This window comes from Epinephelus moara, chromosome 3 (genome assembly GCF_006386435.1).
Source record: "Epinephelus moara isolate mb chromosome 3, YSFRI_EMoa_1.0, whole genome shotgun sequence".
Classification (NCBI taxonomy): domain Eukaryota; kingdom Metazoa; phylum Chordata; class Actinopteri; order Perciformes; family Serranidae; genus Epinephelus; species Epinephelus moara.
Genome location: NC_065508.1, coordinates 3,034,239 through 3,060,433, shown reverse-complemented (window position 1 = coordinate 3,060,433; position 26,195 = coordinate 3,034,239). Strand labels below are relative to the sequence as shown.

The window sequence follows — 26,195 nt, the reverse complement described above, 5'->3', positions numbered from 1 at the left end:
GCTTATTGGGGAACTGGATTAACCTTCTACTAGGCCCCAGGGCCTAAAATGAAAAAACAAACAAACGTCGGTAATGACTAAATACTTTGTGGTAATTTGATGAATCACACATATTTCGTAGAACTAGGTTGTAGACATTGCCCTGTGAGTCACTCAGTCATACGCACTCTCTGCTAGTCCTTTTAAAAAATGTTTGAAACATCATATTGTGCCGTCTAATAGAGTCATTGTGTAAGTGGGACAGGGTTCACTAAGGTAATGATTGTCTTGTGTCTCTTGTTTTATTCACCCTGTGCACAGATCATGGTTAACAACTAAAAATTAAAATGTCACCTTCAAAATAAATATTTAACTTAAGTGGTAGGACTGAGTGTTCTACAGAGTTTTTGAGTGCAGCTTTTTTTGACCTTCCACCAACACCGACCCACAATGATTGTCAGAGAAACATAATAAAGCGTCTGTCTCTTAACTGATAAGCAGTTTTTCATTTCTCATCGTTTGGATCACAGAGCTGTACATGTAAGTACGACTGGAATTCGTGGACTATCACCAGACACATTATCACTCAGACATGTAATCAAAGAGTGTTTGAAGTTTATCTATGTACAGACGCTGGTTTTACATGGATGGGTAGGACTGTTTCTGCTGATGCCACAGGCTGTACATTATTGTTTTTATCTCTGCTGCAGTCACAGGAGGAGTCATAGCTTTGTTTTGCGCTCCTGTGATTAGATTCAAGTGCTGCGTCACATTATTTTGATTGGTGACCTCATGCAATATCCCAATAGTGTGTAAAAATGTACTCTCCACCTATTTTACATACCAAGTTCAGTGTACTTTGCATAGAAAGTACTCTATGGGGCCATTATTGTAGCAGAACTATTTGCAAATGCATGTGGCGAGTTGTGCAACTGCATCTCAATCCGTGTAGGTGTAATCAGATTTGTAAATGTATTGAGATTTGTAAAAAAAGAGGACAAATCTTTAAGGGCATACATGATCTGTGAATGCGTAGACAAACCTGTAATCAAACATAGATATTAAAGCAAACTTTATAGTGCTTTTTATCCAGAACAGCCCTAGCTACCCTGTTTGCTGGTATTTGTTCACAGGCCAGGCTTTTCCAGTCCGATATGGTGGTGACGCTGATGTATCGCATCAATGGGCCGAAGCAATCAATGGGACATCTATGTACACTATGTTCTCTATGTCGGGGATGTCCAAACTTTTTTGAATGGGAGCCAGATCAGATAATGCAGAATATGCTTCTCACATCATGTGGGTTGATTTAAAAAAAAAAGGCAAACAAATGAGACAACCTCAACTGTTTGATGCATCAGTGAAAAAGTACTCAACTTTCCACTACTCTGAAAGCAGCAGCCCTCACTGCTGACTTTACACAGATAATAAACATGAGGTGTCTGCTCATCAGATGTACATTAACGCTGATTGTTTTTGAATGCTTTTAGAGACTGCTGTCCACCCAGACTCCCATTGTTTTTTTACTGTAAGGATGAATCCATCATTCTAGCTGTGCTGTAGAGCCTACAGCTCTACAGATGCAAACAGGAATCCATGAGTCTGTCAGGATACAAGGGGTCATCCACAGGATACATAAATATATGGTAACTGCATGGCACATTGAGGGGTTTGTGCCTCATGTTGTATAGATTCATGGGTGGCTTGCCAAGAAGCAGTAAGGCGCCACTGTCATGTTGTGTTTATGCATGTAGAATTTATGTCTAGAAAGCTACGTGGAGAAACTAAAAGGAATGTATACATTAGTCTGTTTTGCACGGACAAAGAACCTTCTGAAACTGGAGAAAGGAATGACCACTTTTGGTGAGGAGGATGGCTTTGTATCTCATTATGCTATCAGAAATGAGCTGATATTATGAATATGTAGGGCTGGGCGATATGACCAAAATCTCATATCACGATATAGGTCATTTCATATCCCGATAACAATACATATCACGATATAGCACATTTTAATTGTCATTTATTGTCACCGTCTCGCTTGTCTGCTCTTTCTCAGTGCTGCGGGGCTGCCCTGTGCAGCGCAGCAGAGACAGACAGCGGAGTTATATAAACTCGTTATGTGACTGTAAGTGCCGTAAAAGCTTCGCAAATTAAAAAGCCAAGAAGAGTAATTTATCAATGTGATCCGTGCAAAAGATGGACAGACTCCAAATGACGAAAAATATTGCCGTAAAAAGTGTAATTTGTGTCACAACGATATAAATGATAGAGCAAAATATGAAACGATAGACATTTTTCTCTCGTCACACGATATATATCGTCATATCGCACAGCCCTATGAATATGAATGAGGATGTCTGGCAGGCTATAAAACGTGGAGTATGCGTGGACAATGGTGGAGAGTTTCGATGATTGGCTGAATCTCTCCCAGGCTACTGCAGAAGCCTGATCTGATACTGGCTTGCTAATAAAGTTCTCTTGATCCGAAACCATCTGTTTGTCACTGCAATAAGAAAGGCCTGATAAACTACAAACACACTGCTGCGGCCATGTCTGCTACCTAGCAGGACATGTCTGCTGTTAGGTAGCCGTGCGTTTGCTTGTTTGCTCTGTTTATGAGACCACATTGGTTCCGCCCTTGTAGTTCCTGCTTGGTGCATGTCTACAAACTGTGTAATCGTCATGAGGTGAACAGAAAAATGCAAAGCGATCTTGCGTGATGAACCAATAATGTGGGTTGGGCGGCCCACAGAGTATATTTTGAACAATAAAATTGGCCCCTGGGCTGGACTTTGATCATGCCTCCTCTATGTCTCTGGCAATAACCACTACCCAGCCCAGCAGTGTCATTTGTGGATCTCTGTCACGGGTAGCAAAGTCACATGTAGGAAGGCCTGTCTGAGTTGTAACTGATGACTTGTTTGTATTTCCAGCTCTTGGAGCAAAACACTCACAATTTTCAGAGATTAATATCCATGTAAATTTACAGATTTGACGATGCAGATCTCAGTAGCATTTAGAGATTTTCTTTTACACACATACAAATCTGATAACGCACACACGGACTGAGATGCAGTTACAACCTTCCACACACATTTGCAAATAGCTCTGCTAAAATAATGGCCCCACGACACTCTCTCAGGATGTGGAAACAGTTTTATAATGTCTTCCATGGTTCTTGAAGGAGCTCTCCAAAATCTGAGAAAATAATATTGATGTCATGGTGATGTCATCCGAGTTATATCAGCTTGGGCTTGGAGATTAGTATAGTATAACAAGAGGTCTGTGTGACAAAGTGAGGGCATACAGTTTGAAAGATGGGGGAATTTATCAGGCATGACAGGTTTAACAAAAGATACTGTCAGGTTGCATGATGGGGAGTGTAGGAGGATCTAGTGATTTGGGGGTTCAACCCAGAGTAGGAGCTAAAACATGAAATGCAACATTCTTTTTTGTTTTAAACTCTTTTGAGATCTTTTGAGTTGCCCAACTTTACTGAAGTGAAATAAATTGCTGGAGTATCCCTTCACAGTAAATGTCTTGTTTGCATTCAAGAATATTGGAGGAGCTCATCATGCCAATAAAAAGCTCTTATCTGCTCATTTAATTTCAATAACACTGCTTTAAGTTTGTAGGATACGCTGAAGGAGACAAGCAGGTCGTGAATGTTACAACTACTGTTCAGAACACCTGAGAAAAATCTCTCAAACTCCAACTCTACACAAAGGTTTTTAACAGATTTATGCCCTTATCTGATTTTCTTTTGTGTGTGAGGATGTTTGTTTGTGGTCATGCCAATTGGCTCAAAATGGATTCATGTAAGATGACCAAACACACACAAACACGCACTCTCACACACAAAGAAATACACACACCATTGTTGCCACGTCTTTCATAGCTCATGAACCGGTTATCATAGGGAGTCATCATTGGACTAATGACAAGTGTGTGCGATTGTGTATGTGTGAATGCATGAACATGCGGTTGCTTGCGTGTGCCGTTGCAATTGTTGCGAAATCGCGCTTGTTCTTGTATCATCCAAATTTACATCTAATTATGACTGGAAGTTTCAGTTGATTTATTACTCAATATTCTTCCAATTGTGAAATAGCCTGCAACAGAAAAGCACAATTATTAGCCAATCTACTTATGTACTCAAACACTGTACTTGTGCTGACCTAAAGGCTTGAAAACTTAATACATAAAGTACAAAGTTCTTAGACGATCCTGATGATCTTCAGGATGCTGGGGATAATATTCAGACGCTGGGAGCAGCTGAGGTGGCTGTTGTTACAAGATTTGTGGACAGAAAATTATGTTGCATCTTTGAATGGCAATTTAAAAAAATTGAAACAGTTCTTTAGTTCAGTCTGCGGGGAGTTGGAACACATCGTGTGGCTCCAGGGTATTTGTCTGCCAAGCACATAGTGTCTACCAGCAGCACACAATGAGGGGTGGAGCACTGTGGGAACAGGGAGGAGTACAGTACATAAAAAAAGTTCTCATTTCCTATAATATTAAATTTGGATTAACCGCCTTTCAAACCTCTATCCATCAAGGGAATCCTGTTCAGTCCAGAGCTCTGCGACAAAATGTCATTCACTGGGGTGCTGGCCATCTTTGGAGGATTTACTGTCATTTTCTACATGCTCAAACTAGCCTGGGGATGTTGGTGTGGATTCAGACAGTTTTTTTTGTCAGAGCTTTGGCAAGTGGATTTAAGGACATACGGGCAATGGGCAGGTAGGTCAAAGAAAATGTACTCTGTGTTCTCTACTAATCTTTTTTATGTCTGAACAAAATGCTGACAGTCAGGTTTAAGGTTCATTTTATTTGTCCTTTCTTGGTCATGTATAAAGGAAATTATAACTAATGTACCTTTCACTGACTAAATCAGTTCAGCTGTGAAACAGGTGAATGGTGTAGGTCATATTACATGCTGTAAACAACTCACTTCCGTCTTTCTGCGGGCAAACATTTCAATCCTCTGCAGACCCGCAATGACTTCAAGTCAATTTTCCATCTTTCTTTAAAGTTTGTGCAGTTCTTTCTCACTTATGACACCTTTTCTGGTGACAAGAACAATAATCTGGGGTCCAAACAGTATACACACAAGAGGATGAAAAGAAACGGGGCTTTATGTCTTGGGTTTCTGTGTGACCTGAATCTTGCCCACATAACAGTGGCAGGGAGCGTTTTCTCTGGCAAAGCAACAGGGGGTATTTAAGGACACTTTTCACCACTTCCTCTCCCTATTGCCTCACTCTAAAATCCTACCACTGACATGTGGAGTCCACAGCAAGACTTTTTCACAGAGACATTTTGACTTGTCATGGTTGGATAGGCACTGGTGTAAATAATTAAACTAATTGTTTTCATTTAGCTGCTCTGATCTCAGGGTCCAGAAAATATGTTTGAATTTTTACAGAGCTGGTTTATGAGTAACTAAGCTGACTTGATTGTGGTCACTGTGTCAAAAGTTCAAATGGTTATGTTTTATTGCCTGATATAAGAACAACATACTTCAGACAGACAGGGAGGTAGCTACTTGTGTGTCATATAGGGTTGCAGCGATATAACGGTTTCAAGGTATGCCGTGATGTAAAAGTTGTCAGTTATCAGACTGGGTACATTTGCTTATCTACGATATGTTAAAAATGCAACAAAAGTTGTTTTCTGATACACGTACTTCCAGTAACAACTACAAGTGGTTTCAGCGGTTTGATCCCCAGCTCCTCCAGTCTGCATGTCAAATATCCTTGAGCAAGATACTGAACCCCAAACTGCTTTCGACGATGCTTCCATCGGTGTGTGAGTGTGTTAAACATTGAGTAGCAGGTGGCACCTTGTATGGTAGCCTCGGCCACCAGTGTGTGAATGTGACTTGTAATATAAAAAGTGTTTTGAGTGGTTGGATGACTCGAAGGCGCTTTACAAATACAGGTCCACGATAAAATGTTAGTTCAACCAACAATAAACCTTCTGTTGTCATTCCTTTAAGGGTCATTCTGACTGGTGAAAATCTCATACCATTGCAACACTGGTGTAATATTCAATTTTCAACCTTCATTTTTCACAATCTCAGGGTAAAGTGGATTGTACTGTCTTGGTAGTCAGACCCACATCTTCTGCCATGACTTCGTAACAGTGTGAAACAAATGGACAGAGGTTTTAATAATTCTGAAATGACTGTAGAATTAATTCCTCTGACATCTCTGTGCTTTTTCCTTTATGCAGTTGTTACTGGTGCCACATCTGGCATTGGTAAAGCTTATGCCAACGAGGTGAGTCTCCAACTCCTTTCTACAACAATGTCTTACTCTTTTTGGATCCAAATGTCAAGTTAGGAGCTTGCAACAGTTGGTTGAGCTGTTTTAGATCATGTGTTTCAGATCTCACCTGTGCATAGTGTTGCTGGTTGAAAGAGCCACCAAACCTGTCTGTCTTGCATGTCTCTTTCTAGCTTGCAAGAAGAGGCCTAGATGTTATTTTGGTAAGCAGATCTGATGATAAGCTACGAATGACTGCCAAGGAGATAGGTGAGTGAAATGAGAACAAACTTGTGGTTTGACTACTCTTTCCCTGCTACACTAAACACATTTGTATGTCCATCTGCTACTAATAATCCAAAATATTCTTTATCTCCAATAGAGGATAGGTATGGACGAAAGACTCGCACCATCAAAGTGGACTTCACAGACGGCCCAAGTATTTATCCTGCTATAGCCAAAGAACTACAAGGACTGGAGATTGGGATTCTGGGTAATAGCACAACCAGTTACAACACAACACCTCGAGTTTTTCAGATGAATTTCAGATAAATTCAGAAATATTGCACATACACACACACACACACACACACACACACATCCTATGGGTTCACCCCCACCCCCTGAAAAAGCGCAATTTCATTCCCATGTACTCTGTATGTGGAAATGACAATAAAGTTGACCTTGACTTGACTGCCTGCGCCTGGCAAGCTCACATATTTGCTGCTGGCTCTGAAATAGACCTGCATACCCCCATGAGCATTAGAGGAGCTGGAAGGTTGATTTGTTACCTTTGGAAAACCACTGCAGTCTGTCATAATTATCATACAGACATGAGAGTGATATCAATCTTCTCATCTGGCCAACTAAAGAAAGTGAATAAGAGTATAATTTCAACTATTCCTTTTGTGGCTGATCCACCTCATCCATTATTTTTTTTCTTACCTGTCGAAGTTTGATTTAGCTGCCTGAGAGCTGCATTGCTGGACCGGAATGAGTGATGCAAACTGTGTTCATTCTGTCAGGCCAAATAGTCAAAGGGAAAGAAACAGATTCAGTAGTTATAGACTGACAGGACAAATGTTTAATAACCAAGGTTGTTTGTGTTTTTGTCACCCACACAGTTAATAATGTAGGAATGATCTACTCTGATAATTTTGCCTATTTCCTGGAAATACCAAATGCTGAACAGGTAACTTTTGCACCCTGCGTGTCCTTTTTTTTTAAAGACAATCAAATACTAATTCAGGCTGTTAGAGGTCATGTTTGTCTCTACTTTATAACTTACATTGTTTTCCTTCTGTGTTTATTCTGACTAGAAAATCACTCAGCTTATCAACTGTAACATGCTGTCAGTCCCTCAGGTAGGACATCTATTTGATTAGTTACTGTATTGCTATATGTTTATGCAGTCACTTCTCCACTGTATCTAAGCACAGCTTTGGTTTTTGTTAATGCCCATCGCTGGATAAAAAAAAGATAATGGTGATTTGTATTTTCCTCACTCAGATGACCAGACTGATTCTTCCGGCCATGGTTGAAAGGTATTGTCACAAAAATCTAGAAGTTGATGGTTAATAAAATGTAATGAGAATAGAGGATCAATTTGTGAATTTTTGTCTTCCATCTCTTTCCCAGAGGGACAGGGCTGATCATCAACATCTCCTCTGAAGTGGCTGTCCGTCCACAGCCTTTACTGACCCTTTATTCTTCCTCTAAGGTAGCGTGTTGCCTAGATATTCTTATACTTATACACTGACATATTCACTAATAAGCACACAATTTCATAACAATCACTGCTCAGCTTGTTTTTCTTGACTTTACCTTTCTTCTTTTTCAGATCTTTGTAACGTATTTCTCTCAGTGTCTGCACGCTGAGTACAAGTCAAAGGGAATCACTGTTCAGGTAAAGTATGTTACACTTAGGGACTGTTTGTTATTCACGAGGGGGTGGTGCAAAACAGTGGAGGCATGTTAAACAATCTTTTGAGCACCAGGGAGAAATTAATGTTTTTATTTTGGCTTAAGGGAGGGACATACAACTTTAAACTGCTGTATTTTGTATTTATTCTAAATACTATCTGAATCCCAAAAACCTGCAGGTGGGTTTAAAAGGCATGCTTTCTTCTAAAATCACCAAAACTACACCTCCTATCACAGCCAGGAACTGTAAAAACAGAAATTATCGTCAGATTTTAAGATTTCCAACAGTTAACAAACTCCACAAAATCCATTCAACAACTTCACTGTCCCCAGTCAGACACCTACGCTGCTTATTAACTACATAATTACAATCAAAACACTGATGCTCTGGTGTGACTGTTTTGAAGTCAAGCAAAACACCCTGGCGCCTACAACTGGTGCTGCGATGTCATACTGCTCATACTGTACGTCATTAGGCGCACAGCCATTCTCAGCTTCCAGTTTAAGACATTTTTCTCATACATTTCATAGAACAATTTATCATTCTGTGCTCCTCTCCTCTCATTTTGAATGTCATATTGCTCTTCACTAACATTTTGGTCCCATCTCATCTCGTCAGTGAAAACAAATTATACATTTCCTCATAGTTTTTATCACGAAAGATCTATTTTCAGCCTGTGGACGTCTTGTCTTTGTCATGAAAACACAGATAATTGACAAACATGTTTTCTTCATATTTTCCATTAAAAAAAATAACACAGCTTCAAAAAAACAAACACTTTTAAGCCAAGAACAGTCCCTTAGGTCATTCACATGTACTTATTACTAAGTTAATACTACAATCATCTATTATTTAGCCTCAAAAGTCTTATTTTCTTCAAAAAGATATGATCTCAACCAAAACTAAACTTACTACAAGATAAGTCTACATCTATCTATCTATATCTATTTAATAAAAACAATGCAGAGCACTCTGGAATTAAGACAAACTGACTCTTGATTGAAAATGACTGGAAAGATGATGGATTTATCAAACTGCACTGGCTTGTTATGCAGGAAGAAAGACTCAGTAACAGACTCAAGTGGCCTGATATCGTGAGATTTTTGCCTGGCTCAGTGTTATCAGGTGGAAAATGGTGGGGAAACACTTTGGAGAGATTTAAAACCATAAGCTAACACAATGTTACAACTGAACATAATGTGATAAGTCACATGAAGTTAAACACAGGTGATAATTGGAGTGGTTACATACCTGGTCTCTTTAATGTGCCTTTAAACTGCTCAATTTCCCGTTTGTGTGCGCTGTCAGTTTGGCTAACTGTTAGCTGTTGGCTAACTGTTAGCTGCTAACTCAAAGAAGCTCACTTTTACCGCGTTGTCTGACTGCTTTCATGTTTCATAATCCTCTCAGAAAAATTATTTCCACCCTGAAAGCCTGTTCTTGACCAAGTACATCACCTCTGGATAATAACACATAAGGGAAACAAAAAAAAGCGTCTTCTTCAACAAGCTAGCAGTTAGCCATGTTGTCCTGGAAAACCACTTTCAGTGACCAAAGTTTGTCAGCTATCTTCTTTACAAGAAATATGTTACTACTTCAAACAGCTAATAAAATTGCAGAGAGACAGGTAATGAGTCCAAACATGCCATGAAGTGTGTGGCTTTAAAATACATACAGTTTTTATAAAGGCAGACATTTTGACTTGTCATAGTAGGAAAAGCACAAGTGTATTAATTTCTACTCAGCCATTGTTAATGTTATCAGTTTCACCTGAGCTTTTCTTACTATGACATGCCAACATATTAACCTTTTAGTACAAATTAGAGGCTTGCCTGAAGGGCAAATCCAAACCGCAACTCTTCGACCAGCTTTTACCAAGGAATTCCTTTCAGGCAGGAAACCCTGCAGGCAAACAGCTTTCCACACTCTGTTATAATTGCACATGGCTTGAAATGCCACTATGCTTACTATGTCAAGTGCTCACAGTTTTAAAACTGTTGTATCCAGTCACTGATCTTAAATTGTAAAAATGCCTAAGGTTTTAAATTTTATGTCATGAATTAATCCAGAATAATAACAATTTTTTAAGCAATCATCTGACAATAATAGAGATTAAATTCTAGGTGAGTCAGCATCACTGAAACCACACTTTTTTTCTGCCTCAGCACTCTGGGCTTCAATCCCTTAAATTTGGCTATCAAAAAAAAAAAAAAAGTAAATAAATTTGGGCAGTTTGTGGCTTAGTGGGTAGAGCAGGCGTCCCATATACAAAGGCAGCGTCCTTGTATAAAAGATATACATTTAAGGTTTCTGCAATCATCAGTGTGCTTTTATTGGTTGGGAAAGCATGCAGTTTAAGAAATGAACCTTCGCCCCCTGCTGCTCACTGAAGGAAATACCCTACACTGGATTAAGCATTGTTCAGTGTCAGAGGTGTTTTTGTTGAGAGTCCGTCAGTAATATGTTGGCCTTTGATGTAAAGTTGAATATGTCAATTTTTCCACAGTGTGTGGCCCCATTCATGGTGTCCACCAACATGACACAAAACCTAAAAACCAACTGCTTTGTGAAGAGTGCTCCCAGTTTCGCCCGTGAGGCCTTGAACACTGTGGGTCACACCTGCTACACCAACGGCTGCCTGTCCCATGCACTCCAGGTCAGACGGCTAAGAGACTGTGATCACTTAAAAACACTCGGCTGCTATGATGTCTTACTGTCTCTTCTTCTCTCTTCCATCATCCTACAGAACGCTGCTATAACAATGCTCGTGCCCAACTGGTTACGTATGTCATCATTCTTCATAAGAAAGCTACGAAACCTCAGAAATGACAGCAAACATGATCTAAAAGTGTGCAGGGAGAAGGAGAGGCTTGGTGAAAAGGAGGAGTAGTCATGTTCCTGCATCTGCACAGAAGCTGAAGCTCTTACAGACATGAACTGCGACTTTTACTGCTGTATAGAGGCTTTTTAATATCTCCACTCTAGGTCCGCTTTCCAGACAATGTGTGTAATATCATAGCAAGGTTACTGTAATAAATAGGCTACAATATACATGTATATTTTGTTATATTTTGTACATTTATTCACCCTTAATTATTGCATGAAGTTTTTCTTTATGGAGCAAATCTGCAGCTAAGTATAACTAAGTCTCCATTGTTTCATTAATATTTATACTATTTGAATGGATGTACAGACACAGTGTGTTTGTGTTGCATTAAAGAAATCTTTTAAATATTTTTTTCTGTTAATATCTTGCAGTATTACATTTACAAAGATACAAATACATAGTACATTTGGCATATATTTACTCCTATGAGCAGTTTAGTACATCCGCAGTAACAGATATTAGTACACAAGCGTCAGTCCATTAACTACAACTCAAGACGGAAGATGCCAAAAAGTTGTGCATTCATTCATAAATGCATTTTTATGTAAGCGCCATGCCATTTTTGGCCCATTACAAGACACTGTTATTTTATAACCATCTCTATGTGCAAATGACTTTTTTCAGCATCTTGCCATTTGTGTTTTGTGAAAAGCTTTGTGTGAGTGTTGTGGCACTACAAAAAAACACATGACAAGAAAACAGTTACATTTACATGAAGGTAAATTAATTGTGTTTAAAAAGTGACAACTTTCTATGGTTTCAATCTTGATTTGGTCCAATTAATCGTTAGTCCCGGTCCTAATGAAGACTGGATAAGAATGGAGCTCCAGAGTAACCATCAGTATAACCCTTTTTTTTGGTGTGTATTTTTGACAGTCGCCATTATGAAGCACACGATTCCAACATACGTTTCAAGTTAGCACATACAACAGCAACACATGCTGTTCATCATTCTGAGGTCAAATGTATAAAACAGTTCCCTTTGTGAAGACTAGAGATGCATGTTCAACAGCAACAGAGGAACATGGAAAACAGAAGTCAGAGTTCAATTCAGCTCAGAGACAAAAAGTCTTTGGATCATTTGGTCCATCAGAGATGTGGCAACGTAGGATAAAGACAGAAGAAAAAACAGGAGTTAAAAAAAAACAATTACTATGCATTAAAGGGACAGTTCAGACTTTTTGAAGTCAGGCTGTACAAGGTACTTATTCATAGTTAGTTTATTACATACAATAGACGTCAGGCAGCATGCCCCTAGTTTGAAGAAGCAGGCTGGGGTCCGACATGGATGCTAAGTGATGTACTACTGTGGATAGGAGTTAGCAACAAAATGTATTTTAGCCACCAGACAAGTACCCCATAAATACCGACTTAAAAAAACTGAACTATCCCTTTAATATATTATCATAATTTGTTTTTACCATGGTCAATTGGTATCACAAATTCATCATATTATCCCTGAAACTGTATCTAGACATTTCTATTGTCTCAAACAACCCGTATTGTTCCAAACAATATGTGTTTTTGTTCTGAAGAGTCTTTGACGCATTCCTAATTTCTGTCTCATATGTGCCTAAAGCTAATGCAAACAAGAGGTTATATATCAAAGTAACTCATACCCACAAAGTTAGTTAGTATTCCCCCATTTCTTGGCTCATTCACCAAGACAGTTCAAGTATATGTCAATAGGAAAATATCCTATTTGAATGTCCTCAAGTGGCGTATTTTAAAAATGCACTCACACTGACTGTAGTCCTCATGTAAGCAAGAGTAAAACAAGACAAAAGCTGTATTAGGTAAACATATGATAAGTGGTGCTGCACACTGTCCTTAGCATCCACGGTGTAACTTTGTACATGTAACCAGAGTTTGTATTTACACAGATGAGACCTACAGTATCAATGGACAAAACTCACGACTGCACATGCTCACAGGTCAGTGTATGTGACTGGGGTGACACCGTGAATCAGCAGCGTTGGCCCTAAGTTATTGGTCACTGCTTCCAACTGAGCCAAGTACTGCTGCGCCAGGCTGCGCTGGGCGGTGGGTCGAGGTAAATACAGGAAGCGAACAGCAGCTTGCGAGCTGTGCTCCATCAACATACTGTTCACAGCGGACAGGAAGTCCTCGGACAGAGCTTGTGTCGGCCCTGCAGGGGGCTCCCCGTCTGGCTGAGTGTGGTGCTGCACCACAGAGTCCCACGGCACAATCTTTATTGACGCCCTGATCCTCAGCTTCCTCAGCAGCTCTCTGAACGTCTCTTCATTTACCACCCAACCCTGGTCGCTGGACTCAGTCTCCACATTCAGAAAGATTCTCATTCTTGCATGGCGCCACTTGTTGGACATGTTGAGCACGCAGGCCATCTGCAGCAGAAAGAGGCTGCAAACGTCCTCATAATCACGGCTGCCTGGCTGGAGCAGGTTGAGAGGCCACACATCTATTGTCCGCTCAGACCCATCCACCTTGCTGTCTTTATCCTCTCCCTCTAACTGGAAGAAATAGCGGGCGAGGCACACGTTCTTGTTCATTTTAATGGCGTCAGAAATGATCCCTATGTACTCCTCTGGTGATAGCCAGCGTGGGCTCTCAACATGTCGCACTGGGGGGAAATGGGCCTGTAATGAAGGCAAATCAACTCCAAAATTATATTCGCCGTCACTCCCTTGTCCCACAGAAGAATCACAGAACGCAGAATCTTGTAGGAAGAAGTCCTCGGGAGTGCAGCTGTCATAGAAACCCAAAACCAGCATGTTGGGCTTCATGCCACCTTGTAGAAGGAGACAGAAGTTCAGGTAAAGTAACATCATAATCTACTGAATGTAGAGGGATAAGAGAAATCAGAACTTACCTAGGCCTGTGATGCGCAGGAGATGCTGTGTTCCCTGTCTGACAGAGGGAGACAGCGTCAGGTCTACAAAGGCTTTCACATCGAGTTTATCAACTAGGCTCAACCAGAAGTTGTACTGCTGCTGGACTGGGTCTGATGGCAGGGAGTCTAAACACAGGGAAGGCAGAAATGAATTTACTGCATAAAACTGAATAATGTAATACAATACAGGGCTTTATTTAATAGATGCAGATCTCAGCAGAATTTCAGAGGAGTGGTGGAAGAAGTACTCAGGTCTTTAACTTAAGTAATCACAAGATAATGTGATTCCATTACAAGTGAAAGTCCTGAATCTAAAATCTTACCTAAGTAGAAGAACATATGTGCTATCAGTTAAATGTACTGAAAGTAAAAGTAATTGTTCTGCAGTCAAATGTCCCCTGGGCCTGATTTATTATTTATAACATTATTAGATTGTTAACAGTGATGCATCAATGCATAAATAGCATTTAACTGTGGTGGCTGGTTGTGGCAGACTTTATATATACTAAGTTTTGTCGAGTGGATCCAGTGGTTGACTATTCTTAACAAATTTTTATACTAAATATTGTATAATTTGACCTCTTTGTAAGCAGCCCAGAGCCCAAAGTCTGAAAATTAACTACTAACTCCAGCTGTCAAACAAATGTGGTGAAGTAAAAGGTGCAATATTAAACAGTATAATGTGCTGGAGTATAAAGTAGAAGGAAAAAAATACTGGATGGAATAATGGTAGCTCAAATTTTCACTTAAGTTCAGTACTTGAGCTCAGTTGCTTGTTAACATCACTGCAAGCAAGTTATGTCTTGTTTGTAGACTTTGCAGTGTAGCCTAATGGTCACTAGGGGGCAGACAAGCAAACTGTGAGTGAGTGAATGAATGAGAGAAAGTGTCAGCACATTGCTCTCTGAACCCTTGTGCTGCACACGCAACACATTTTCTTACAGTTTGAAAGGATATGTCTGTTTAGCAAAATAACCAAGGAGCTAGACATGTGGCTGAATTCAAAGACAGCTGGCTTAAACTCTCAGGTGTGATACAACAATGATACAGAGGAAATTTATTCTGTTATTAATAATGCAACAGAAGCAGCAGATGGAAAGTGAAAGCCCACAAGGTAGTCTTCCATGATGGTGCCGGTGGACTTCAGGTAGGCCGGTCAGAGCTGTTACACAGCTTTACTGATACGTAACCTTCTGTTATAATTCCTGCTCAGCCTGTTCATGTGCTTTTTGAGTGAACTAAAAAAAGCATCACATGATGCCATGTTGATTCGACACATCAGTGAAAGGCTTCCAGGCACATGAGAAGGTTACTTTCACTTGGCTACCTAACCTCCAAAATGATCCAAAGATAAGAGTAATTTAATACTGTTAGGTGCAGATGGCCATCGCAGACCATCCGCAGAGAATTACCCAGATCTCCCAGCTGCACGTGGCCCAACACATACAGTCCTCCCTTCTTCAGCTGGTTGACAAACAGGATGAGCTGACAGGAAGAGCGAGGGTTGGCCACCATTAACAACACCTGCGGCCTCCAGAACTTCACGTGGTCCTTCCTCACATCAAGCATCAACAGATACTTGCGCACCTAAACCAAAAGACAAACAGCACTGTTGACAAACTGTGGCACGTGTGTGTGTGTGTGTGTGTGTGTGTGTGTGTGTGTGTGTGTGTCTGGATGAGTCAAGATACCTGATGGAAAATGAGAGCCTGGCTGATGTAGCCCCAGCTGCTGGTGGGCGATCTGTAGTGGAGGAAAAGCAGCAGCAGTAACAGGAGGACGATGCTGCCTGAGGAGTACACGGGGTTAATGACGAACATCATCACTAAACAGCTCAGGATGCCCAGCAGGCAGGTGTGCCAGGAGAAGAGCTGGAAGGTCGGTCTGTGAAACACAGAGACAAAAAACTGTGGCTGACGGTCACATGAAAAACAGAAGCAGAGAGAGACAATAAATATTATTTTATTGTCCCATTAAATATATGATGGTAATAAATCCAAGCGAGGCTGATTGGGTTGTTAACCTTTGTGATGTTGAGGCCTGAGGCTAAAACTTCTGGCTTTCAAACCTCACTTTATGAGCCTGTACTCTCTAAAAAAAGCCACTTTATATTTATTTACTAGTGCCCCTGAGCAGTTTTAGTTTTGTTCCTACATCATGGGCCATAATCTATGGCCACACTTATGGCCTTATGATGCAACAGGTTCAAACATTCAAACCTTATTATATTATATTATATTATATTATATTATATTATATTATATTATATTATATTATATTATATTATCAGCTATTTTTTTTCAAATAGTTTGAGAGTCTGAACAGGGTTTGTCAGGACAAACAGGCTTAAAGCAAGTTAGCCCTCCATGCTAATACATGCTAACCACAGGTCATAAATGTGCAACAATATTTTTCTCTGAAACTAGATATCAAACAAAAGCCAGAAGCTGTATCGTATTAAGTTGCTGTGAGCTGTAAATTCACCACTTCTAAGCAGAGGGCAGATTAAAATGTTATGAAAAGCCTCTCTTCCTCGTGGTAGCTACTTCCATCTCGCTCAGACTCACCCTGGCTCTGGGTCTGCAGCTATCTGTAACACTCTGGAGAGCAGAGTGAAAGCAAGGAGCGCTCACTCTACAGCTACATCTGGGGATCGAAACATCATCTGAAGTACACTGCACACTGACTGACAAAAAATATATACAAAAAACAAAACACACAAAACATACTGCTCAACTTGAAGAATCTGAGGTGAGATGCATCTCCAGCTTATAATTCGGGGGCAATAGGGGGGCAGATTTTATTGATGCAAAGTGAAAACATCAATACATATTGTCATATTTAGGATATTTAGGGGCAGCATGGAGCAGCACCGGTTAGCACTGTCGCCTCAGAGCAAAAGGGTTTCCGAGTTGTACCTGCTTGATTCAGGAATCGCCTTCCACATAACATTCACATGGCACGTCTGTCCAAGTGCACCTCCTTCCTAAACATTCAAAAAGTGCTAGCACCTAGCAGCCAAAAAAACAAGACGAGGATATTTACTAATGTCATCTCATATCAATCACAGGCCCCTGAACTGACTTGAAGTCAAATTGTGGTGGACTTTGTAATACCAAATAACATAGTGTTGTCCGAATTGATGCATCATATCGTAAACTCTTAAACTGATTTACAACCCTATTAGCAGTGTGACATTTGTTGTGATTGAAAAGCCAGTACTTTAGCAAGCTAACTAAGCTAAAGGCCGACATCTACGTGTCCAACAAAAAGCAGGTGAACTCTAGATAGCTCTTCATCCCCATACTTTCCTTCAGCGCTCGCCAGTGGATAAAAACCAACCGCAGATTCACTCTTGTTTTGGAGTGAGCTTTGTCTGCTTGGTGATTTCAGCACCCTATATTTTGTGTTTCTTTGGCACAGTGTCTGCGATTTTCTTTGTCTGCACCTGGTCGCTACCTTTTTGTAAAACTTCCCATTTGCAGCAGGTTGCAGTCCATAAACGTCACGACAGCAGCAAAATAAGAAAAACAAACACAGGCAGAGGGCAAGGTCCCTGCAGATAAATACACTGCCACATACTCCAAGGGAGTCAGAAGCGATGACTGAGAGGGATTACTTCTGTATGAGTCTATACATTTTATTTATTTCATTTCATTCTTTTTAAGAAAAATCTTGCATGGTGTATCTTTAAATTGTAATATTTTACCTTTATTCTGAATTCTGATTTTACTTCACTGTTGGACTGAATTACAGATTGATGAAAAATATGACTGCAATGCCTACTGATTTTTTATTTTTCCTTTAATAGTAATTGATCTTTTATTACCTGAAATTTGGTGCTGACGCCCACTCAAGAGCCAAACAGGCCAGGTCGACCGCAGCGTAGGCAAGCAAGTAGAAAACAGTCACCAAACTTGCTATGGCATTAAGCTGGCCTGCAAACACTACACACTGAAACACAAACACACCACAAACCACAGCTCAGGCCACCAGTTGTATTTCTAAAAATATGTGAGTGCACACTGCAGAAACTCTGCTCACCTGTGCCAGACCCCAGGTGTACAGCACTGCCACCCACGGATTCCCCGAGCTTGATGTGATGGCAGCTGGGGCTAACGGCAAACCTGTGGTGGGAAACAAAAGTCTCTTAGAAAACTTTTGAGGAAGACACTGATGTGATGAACAAAAACATCAAGCCTTACCAAAGAGTTGATCCAGAGCAAGAGCATGGAGGATACGGGACGCTCCGATCAGAGAGCACATCGCAGCTGACAGAGCACCGCAGTATATCCCGATGGTGATGAACGGCGACCAGATGTTTATTCTTTGGAGGAACCCATAATCCTGAATTAACAGAGTCCTAAAAACAGAAGCAAATTACTTATGATTTGTGTCATGACCTCAACTGCTTATTTGCTTATTACAACACTATTATGAAGCTTTTCAGACCTGTCGCAGGTGGCGCTGATCAAGATAAAGAGGAGGACGTAGACCGTGAAAGTGTAACAGACGGCTACAATGGTGCCTTTAGGGATGGAAATACTCGGAGTCTTCAGCTCCCCTTCAGAGAGATGTGGAGTGAGAGCAAACATAAGCATGTGCATATGTGTGTGTATAATGCAGATTTACTTTATTGCAATATGTGTATAAACATATCTGTTGTTTGATATTGCTCTGCGTAATTGCATGAACATAATTCAGAAGTAAAAGTAGTAATGACACAATGGGTCACGTTCCAATGACACTCTTCACTGCTATGTGATTATACAAGTAAGACAACAAGCTTTAACCTGACATGTTGGCTCCGGCCATGATGCCAGTGCAGCTGGTGAACATGACGGCAAACACGGTGGCAAAAGACATGACAGAGTTGGTGCTGTAGTCCAAAGAGTAACCAGCTGCAACGAGGACACAAAAGAGGAACAACAGTGAGACCTGTAATAGATGCACCTAAATTTACAAGCGCCATGTAGCTTTTCTTGTGGATGTACTTTCATATCCTCACAAACACCAACATCTTGCCCCAACACTCACGGCCCAGGTTGTTCCTCAGCGTGGTGGCATTGAAGCCCGTGTAGCTGGCATTGTAACGGAGGGTCTCATTGCCAGATCCCTTGTGGGTGATGACGAAATCACGAGGCTTGACCGCCACAGAACTGACAAAGATGGACAGCAAGGATACGGTGACCACCAGCAGGATGGCGAAGGCGGTACGGCAGTAGATGTGGGCGCCGACCAGACACACGAGCAGACACAGCAGAAGGACGACAGTGGAGTACAGCACTGTGTACCAGTAACTCTGAGGAAGCACCCGTATCCCCTGGGACACAGATGACTCTATAACAGAGAAAGAGGAAACAGAAAACTGAGACTTTTCAAGAATAAGTGTGTACTAAATGACAGAGGTGGGAACAAGTCATTGCTTTGCAAGTCCTGAGTCAAGTCCCTAGTCATTTTCCAAGTCCTAAACTTTGAGTTTAAAGTCCTAAACAAGTCAAATCCACAAACCAGTCAAGTTGCACTTAGAGTTTACATCCATGTCTGTGAAAACATGGGTGCTTCACACACATCTCAGCACACATCTTCATACATCAAGTGTTCTTGCAGAACATTATGATGTCACAGTGAAGGTGAACTTTGACCTTTTGGATACCGTATATGTATAATGTCATCCCTTTATCCTTTCAGACATTTGTGTGAAATGTTGTCATAATTAGCATGTGAATTCTTGAGGTATGGCAAAAACATGTTTGACCTTTTTTGACCTTCTACTACCAAATTGTGGGCCGTTTGTGCCAAATTGGAGGAAATGTCCTTAAGGCATCCTTGAGATTGTGAGCATTTGTGAGAAAGACACAGAGGCAAGGTCACAGTAACCTTGACCTTTGAGCACCAAACTCTGATCAGTTCATTGTTGAGTCTAAGTGGATGTTTGTGCCAAATTAGAAGAAATTCCCTCAAGGCCTTCTTGAGATATCACATTCACAAGAATGAGACAGATGAGGTCACAGTGACCTTGACCAACACCTAATCAGTTCATTGCCGACTCCAAGTCGAGTGGCAAGTCTTTTTAGATTTTGTCAGGTCGAGTTTAAAGTAACCAAATTTGTGTCTTAAGTCTGACTTAAACTGAAGTCATGTAACTTGAGTCCTTTGCTAAATAAGACGATGACAGAACTTGGAACAGAACATAAGCAAAAACTTACCAGGATCCGCACCGAATACGTCAAGTATCGCCTCCACGAGACCAAGAACATACTCTCCACACGCAAAGACTTTGGCCAGAAAGAACATCAAACCAATGCTTCCTCCAAACTCTGGGCCCAGAGACCTGCTTATCATGTCTGTTTACATTTTGTTAAGGTTGATGTTTCAGCTGAAATGAACGAAACAAACAACATTATCAAACAACACTCAAGGAAACTAACGGTTTGGTCTGTAAGGATACAGTAGGCTCCACCTCCTTGTATAGCACCGTTGGTTGAAATGGCACAGATGGACAGTATTGTGAGAGATATAATGGTGTAGGCTACAATCACCATTAGAAGACCCTGTAACAGTCCTGCGTGACCAACCACGAACCCTGCAAGAGAGATCACGTCACTGTTAGTCTCTACTGTACAGCACAATGACTCAGTTATACTGTAAGTGACTCATACAAACACCCACTGACTACAACCCCAAACAGCTTCTCTGATCTCTTCATACACACATCGCTCACCTGTTCTCAGGAACAGTATGATGCTGAACATGGAGAGGATGGTCGGCACCATCACCCCGAAAAAAGTGTTCAGTTGTCGAGGGTCTTTACTTGGGGTCTCGGAGCCGGATTCGGGGGTGGCGTCTGGTTCTGTGCCGCATGCTGCTGCAGTCACAGCCAGACCACATACCCCCGAGGTGATCAGAGGGGTGCGTTCGTTTGACATGGTTGGTGAGAGGGATTAGTCTGCTCACCCTGTGAGAAAAAGAAATAAATGAGGACAGGTTTCAAACGGAAATAAACGTAACTGAAGAATTTAATCAGCTGCTAAAGGGAAATCTAACATGCTTATTAACCGCTCATCTACAAAGGTCTAGTGTGTAGCATTTGGCAGCATTTAGCGGTGAGGTTGCAGATTGCAACCCACTATAACTTCTCCTGGGTGCTAAGCATGTAGTAGACTTGTAGTGGCCGATGTAAAAGAGTGAAATTGTGAAAACGCAAGTAGCCCTGTTTGAGCAAGTGTTTGTTTGTCCGTGCTGGGCTACTGTAGAAACAACATGGTGGACTACGTGGAGGAGGACCTGCTCCGTATGTGGATATAAACGGCTCATTCTGGGGAAACTGGATGCACGCTGTGGCTATAAACCTGCTGCTGGGTTGCTGATTTAGGCCAGCATTATCCCTTCCTTCCGCTATCTGTGTGTGCCGTGTCTACATCCCCTTTGCCACAGGAAACAACAACACCAACCTCCGAGCCAACAACTTACACACTGAAAAATCACAGCAAGTTTTGACAAAGATTTGGATCTTGCAATAAGGCGTGTCTGCTTTGTTCTTTCAGAGAATCATTATAAATATCTGCAATGAAATAAACAGCTTATGAACGCACCTCGGAAAAGCCCAGACTCCAATTCGGAGGGCTGTCCATTTTTGCCGATATATCCTCATAAATCCTACACACTGGACCTTTAAAATATTGTTAATTGCCTGGTTATACAGCACTGTGCTAGTACAGTAAAGAGGAATGCGATTGATTATGAAGATCACGGTCTCTTTTTTCTTTCAGCTTTGTCATCATTAGGCCAGCAGGCAAACAGATATCTTTAAGTATGTCCCATGACTAGTTCTCCTCTTCCCCCTGAAATATTGCGAGAAAGCCTTCGAGGTAAAGGATGTAACATGTCCTGCACAGGGTCCACATTTATCTGTGTTTTTACACGCAATATGTGGTCTTGTTAAAAAAAAATCATGGTGAGGGACAAAGTGAGAGCATTTATTAGTAATGCAGAATATTATGTCAGTAATATGTCATGATGTACACAGCAGCTTTTGTTAACTCTGTTTTACATTGTGTTGTAACAAGCCACAAACCCACAGCGACGTTTCTACCCTTTCTAGCACTTCCTATTAATGAAGATCGTCATGTGCACTGAACAGTGACATGTCACGCACTGCCTTGTGAATGCTTCCAGTCTCATACAAACAGTGTTTACTTTAAAAAACAAAATGACCATTTATGAAACATTTAGTCGTGCCATTCACAAAGAAAACTGTTTTTCTCACAATCCTCTATGGAAAAAGGCCAACATATTGATTTACTGATTGACTGGGGACCGTCTTTAACAAAAGACTGTTCACAAACTCTAAAACAACTCGTGCAGTGTAATCTAAGTGTCATTTATCCAGTTGTATGCTCAGTACTTCCCAAACACTGCACATTCACTACAAAAACTTAGTATTTGAGTCTGGCTTTGAAGAGATAAGTTTCACTTTCTGTTCAGTTATAAATAGTATTGTTTTAGTGAAAATGCACGTGTTTAGGAAGTACTGAGCATATGCCTCGATCAATGAGACTGGAATTTTACTGCACGAGTCATCTGAGAGAATATTTTTGCAGTTTTCTGTGGAGGCCTGCAAGAAAAACTGTTTTCTTCACAAATCCAAGGTAACATGGCTAACTGAAGTACAAATGGGGTGTTTTGTGGGTGACATATTCCTCTAAGAACTAAGTTTTGAGGCTTTTGAGCAGCTGATAAGAAATTGGGATTTGACAAGATAAACCTCAACATTCACGAGTCAGATTCAGTGGCTCAACACCAGCATGCAGTTGAAGTCAAACAAGTTTGCCACAAAGTCACCTGATACTACAATGTAGTACCTGTTCTGTTCCTTTTTCCCAATCAGTCACTTCCCCTCCTAACATCCCTTAAATAAACAATACAGAGATCAAGCAGGGAAATCCCACCAGAGAGAGCTTACAAGAAGTTTATGTTTCGCTTTTCTTAATGACAGCTGCTGCTTCACACCTCACGCTGGTATTTGCAGTCAGCTGATTCACAGCTACTTGTCTGATTTTACACGCAGCTCAAAGAAGAGCGCAAACCTCAGCTGAGCAGCCTGAGCGTGCCTCCGTGTGCACAGGTGACCTTGAGTGTCTTCTGTCTCTCAGACGCCCGCGTAACTTTCCCATTCTTTCTCGAGGAGGCGGCTTTCATCACTGAAGCTATTGCCATTGTTGCCTCAACAATACTCCTCTCTGTAAGATATTAAATCAGCTGCAGGAATCACATGACTATTCTAGGACAGACGTCTTACACAACAAAACATGATGGGACATGACGAGACGTTAAGTACTAATTATCATCAGGGTCACACCCAGTTACTGACTCTTGTCTACCTACAGTAGGACTTTAACATGATATTATAGGGCTGAGATAATGAGTCTATTATAATCAATTAGCTGATAGAAAATGAATGTGTTTTGATAATAGATCAATATCAGCCATTTTTCAAGCAAAATCTCAAAAACTGACAGATCCTTGCAGAAAGGATGCAACTTTGCTGCTTTTGTTTGTCCTGCCTGAAGATTGGCTGAATATATTTGAGTTTTAGACTGACGATTGATCCAGAATTGACAGATTTGTTTGAGCTACTGTAACTATGGGCATTTCTTTTCACCACTGGCTGAATGGAAGTCTGTTAAAACACTTATTTTTTAATTAGTTGCACAACATTTGTAAGTGTTGAGTAAAATCCATCTGACAGCCCCATCATGGGGGGATGACTTGTCAGCGGGTTTAAACAGGGAAGTATAATATGCAGTGAGAACTGTATGCATCGCAACATGCACTGATCAATATCAATTAGGTTCACTCTGTTGGTTCCTTTATCGTGTTGCAGGTGGCATGAAGCCACATGTTCATCTTCTGCAGGATGCTGATAGTGACGCACTCAGCTGACATCTGATGTTTCTGCAGACCGCTTAAACCTATGTACAGAGGCCCTGTCAGGGTCCGCGGACCTCACTTCAGAAACAAGCCGGTTACCAAAATAAATCACCGTTTCCGTCACATATACGTAGCATGAGGGTGGAGCAACTGCGGCATTAAAACTTTACGTCTTTTTTGGGGGCAAACAAGGTAAAACATCATGGTTGAACAATACGCCACATCTGCAGCTGCATCTTGGGTAAATGTTTGTTGACATTTTGAGGCTCTCATTCAGGAAGTGTCCTCGCCGGGTCTGGCTGTCACAAAGCAACACACCCAGTGTAAAGTGCTCCATTCACACAGCAACATCCAGGATATTTACGGCCATACACACCCTGTGGTGTTCACTACCCCCCCTGAAACACCGAGGACACACACTCTTACCTCGCTGAAGCTCCCCGAGACAGTTTCACACACTTCCTGCTTCTTTCAGATGCTCACTGAGGCTGTCCTCCTCTGCTTGTCTCAGCCGTGTGTGTCTGCTAGATGTGTCCCGGGTCAGATGCGCAGTGGACAGTGAGATATGACGGCACAGGCCGGTGGACGGCACTGAGCTGGCCCGAGAGTTGGATGCTGTGTAAAATGTGCTGCCCAATAACAACACAGCAGCCATGGCACGCCTCGGCCCCTTATTATTTGTTCAAAAGTGTCACGGGAGAGCAGAAACCGCCCATGTGACTGCTGGGAGGGGAGGGCAGACATAACTCAAATATGAGCAAAGGTACTGCCAGGCTCAAATAACCACGCCCCTTATTTGCGAACAGACGTGACGTCATCCCCAATGATGTATGAGCTGACACTAAGTGTGCATGAGGTGGTGCTTTAAATTGTTTACCTGCTGTTGCCTGTGCACTAAGAAAACATAAACATACTGTACTGTATGGGCACGAGGCGCTGATGTAAAGTTGGACTGTAATACCAGTCTTCACCACCAGGGGTCACTGTTGTGACAGAGATGACGTCCATACACACAGAGGGGATCTTATGCGGAAGTCTTTGGGAAATTCAATGTGCTGTTTGGACTCTTTGACTTTAACAGGAATCCCAATGAAACATTTATTATTAATCTCATAATACTTTTAGCAAGATTTCACATTCACAAATGTAAGTTTACACATAGAAAACCTTCTTTTGTTGCTTTCTACAGTGAGGTCAAGCAGTGCATTGATTCCATTAAATTTTCCCTTAATCAAAAGGCAATCAAAACCATTAATATTTGTGATCATTTTAATATTTTCTTGTAAACTCTTACCCCCCGTGGCATATCTGATATATGACATAAATGTGTAATGTTGAAGTTTTGTATTCTGTAAAATTCCTATGTGTTAAATAAAGTTTTGAAATAAAAAAAAAAGGAAGTCTATGGGAAGGACTAACCTGGATGTTGAAACCTTTGAACCCTGAGAAAATTGGTGCAATTTATTCAAAAACATGGGGGAAAAGGCAATGAGCAACTTTGTAAGAAATGTTCCACAAATCGCAAAAAAACATTGATAGATTTTGAAAATTATTTTTTTTTAAAATTTGGGGAAAAGCTTTATAATTATCATTGCTATTTATTTAAAATTATGTTACAGAATTATTATAATTTTAAAGCTCTTTTTCCAGGTCATTTCCTTGTTTGTTTTTAACTTTATTTCCTTTTTTATCCTATTTTTAATTTTCTCTTTTTACTAATTTCTTGCTAATTTTTTGGGGCCATTTCTTCTTTCCTCTTTCATTGCCTTTCCCCCATGTTTTTTAAGAAACCAAGTCAATTGCTCAGGTTTCAAAGGGTTAATTGTTGGACATGCAGCATCTCCACAATCTTTCTTAACATGCTCCTCAACCAAATGGGTTCCAAGACTTTGTCCGTGTCTTATTACAACACTACACAAATATGCAAAATTGTAATGTTCTCTCCACAAACAGCCACCCATAGAGAAACACAGAGGGTCTAGTGCATGATATGCCTTTTTTTCATGAACCCTGCTGGACTGTTAAATCATAACCTTTATTTGTTTAATCAGGGGAAACCAAATGAGAGAAAAGCTCTCTTTTGCAACAGTGCCCTGCAGACACTCCATCATGATAAGTTATTTTGTGTGTAATCAACACTCCTATACAAAACATGACTGCAAGACAAACATGAAACAAAAGGAACAGTAAAACAAGTAAACAAGAGAAACAGGAGCATTCATGATATAAAGCATCGCTCAACAGAAGCTTCATCTGTTGTGGGCTCAGAAATTTGTCCAGTTTAAGAAGTGCTGGGGCCAGTTGCACAAAACACCTTAAGATTTTACT

At 40.9% G+C, this 26,195-nt stretch overlaps 2 protein-coding genes across 3 annotated transcripts; one reads left to right on the top strand and one right to left on the bottom strand.

Moving 5' to 3' along the window:
* Nucleotides 1–392: 392 nt before the first annotated feature.
* Nucleotides 393–11,411, top strand: hsd20b2 (hydroxysteroid (20-beta) dehydrogenase 2). 2 transcript variants are annotated; one of them, XM_050040350.1, is made up of 12 exons: nucleotides 393–519; nucleotides 4,542–4,725; nucleotides 6,220–6,266; nucleotides 6,446–6,521; nucleotides 6,634–6,744; nucleotides 7,376–7,443; nucleotides 7,571–7,615; nucleotides 7,761–7,795; nucleotides 7,890–7,971; nucleotides 8,092–8,157; nucleotides 10,682–10,831; nucleotides 10,922–11,411. In XM_050040350.1, exons 2-12 carry the CDS (start codon nucleotides 4,575–4,577, stop codon nucleotides 11,063–11,065), a joined length of 975 nt encoding a protein of 324 aa, XP_049896307.1. In that variant the 5' UTR covers nucleotides 393–519; nucleotides 4,542–4,574; the 3' UTR covers nucleotides 11,066–11,411. The 2 variants fall into 2 exon arrangements, with proteins under 2 accessions (XP_049896307.1, XP_049896306.1); XM_050040349.1 differs by lacking the exon at nucleotides 393–519 and adding an exon at nucleotides 1,545–1,625.
* Nucleotides 11,412–11,548: 137 nt separating this feature from the next.
* Nucleotides 11,549–24,559, bottom strand: slc12a9 (solute carrier family 12 member 9). The gene is made up of 14 exons (XM_050040348.1): nucleotides 24,294–24,559; nucleotides 20,659–20,892; nucleotides 20,386–20,520; nucleotides 20,144–20,281; nucleotides 18,972–19,274; nucleotides 18,728–18,835; nucleotides 18,387–18,498; nucleotides 18,140–18,297; nucleotides 17,979–18,061; nucleotides 17,764–17,888; nucleotides 15,626–15,818; nucleotides 15,347–15,521; nucleotides 13,914–14,060; nucleotides 11,549–13,832 (listed from the first exon to the last, which is right to left on the bottom strand). Exons 2-14 carry the CDS (start codon nucleotides 20,861–20,863, stop codon nucleotides 12,991–12,993), a joined length of 2,724 nt encoding a protein of 907 aa, XP_049896305.1. The 5' UTR covers nucleotides 20,864–20,892; nucleotides 24,294–24,559; the 3' UTR covers nucleotides 11,549–12,990.
* Nucleotides 24,560–26,195: the final 1,636 nt, after the last annotated feature.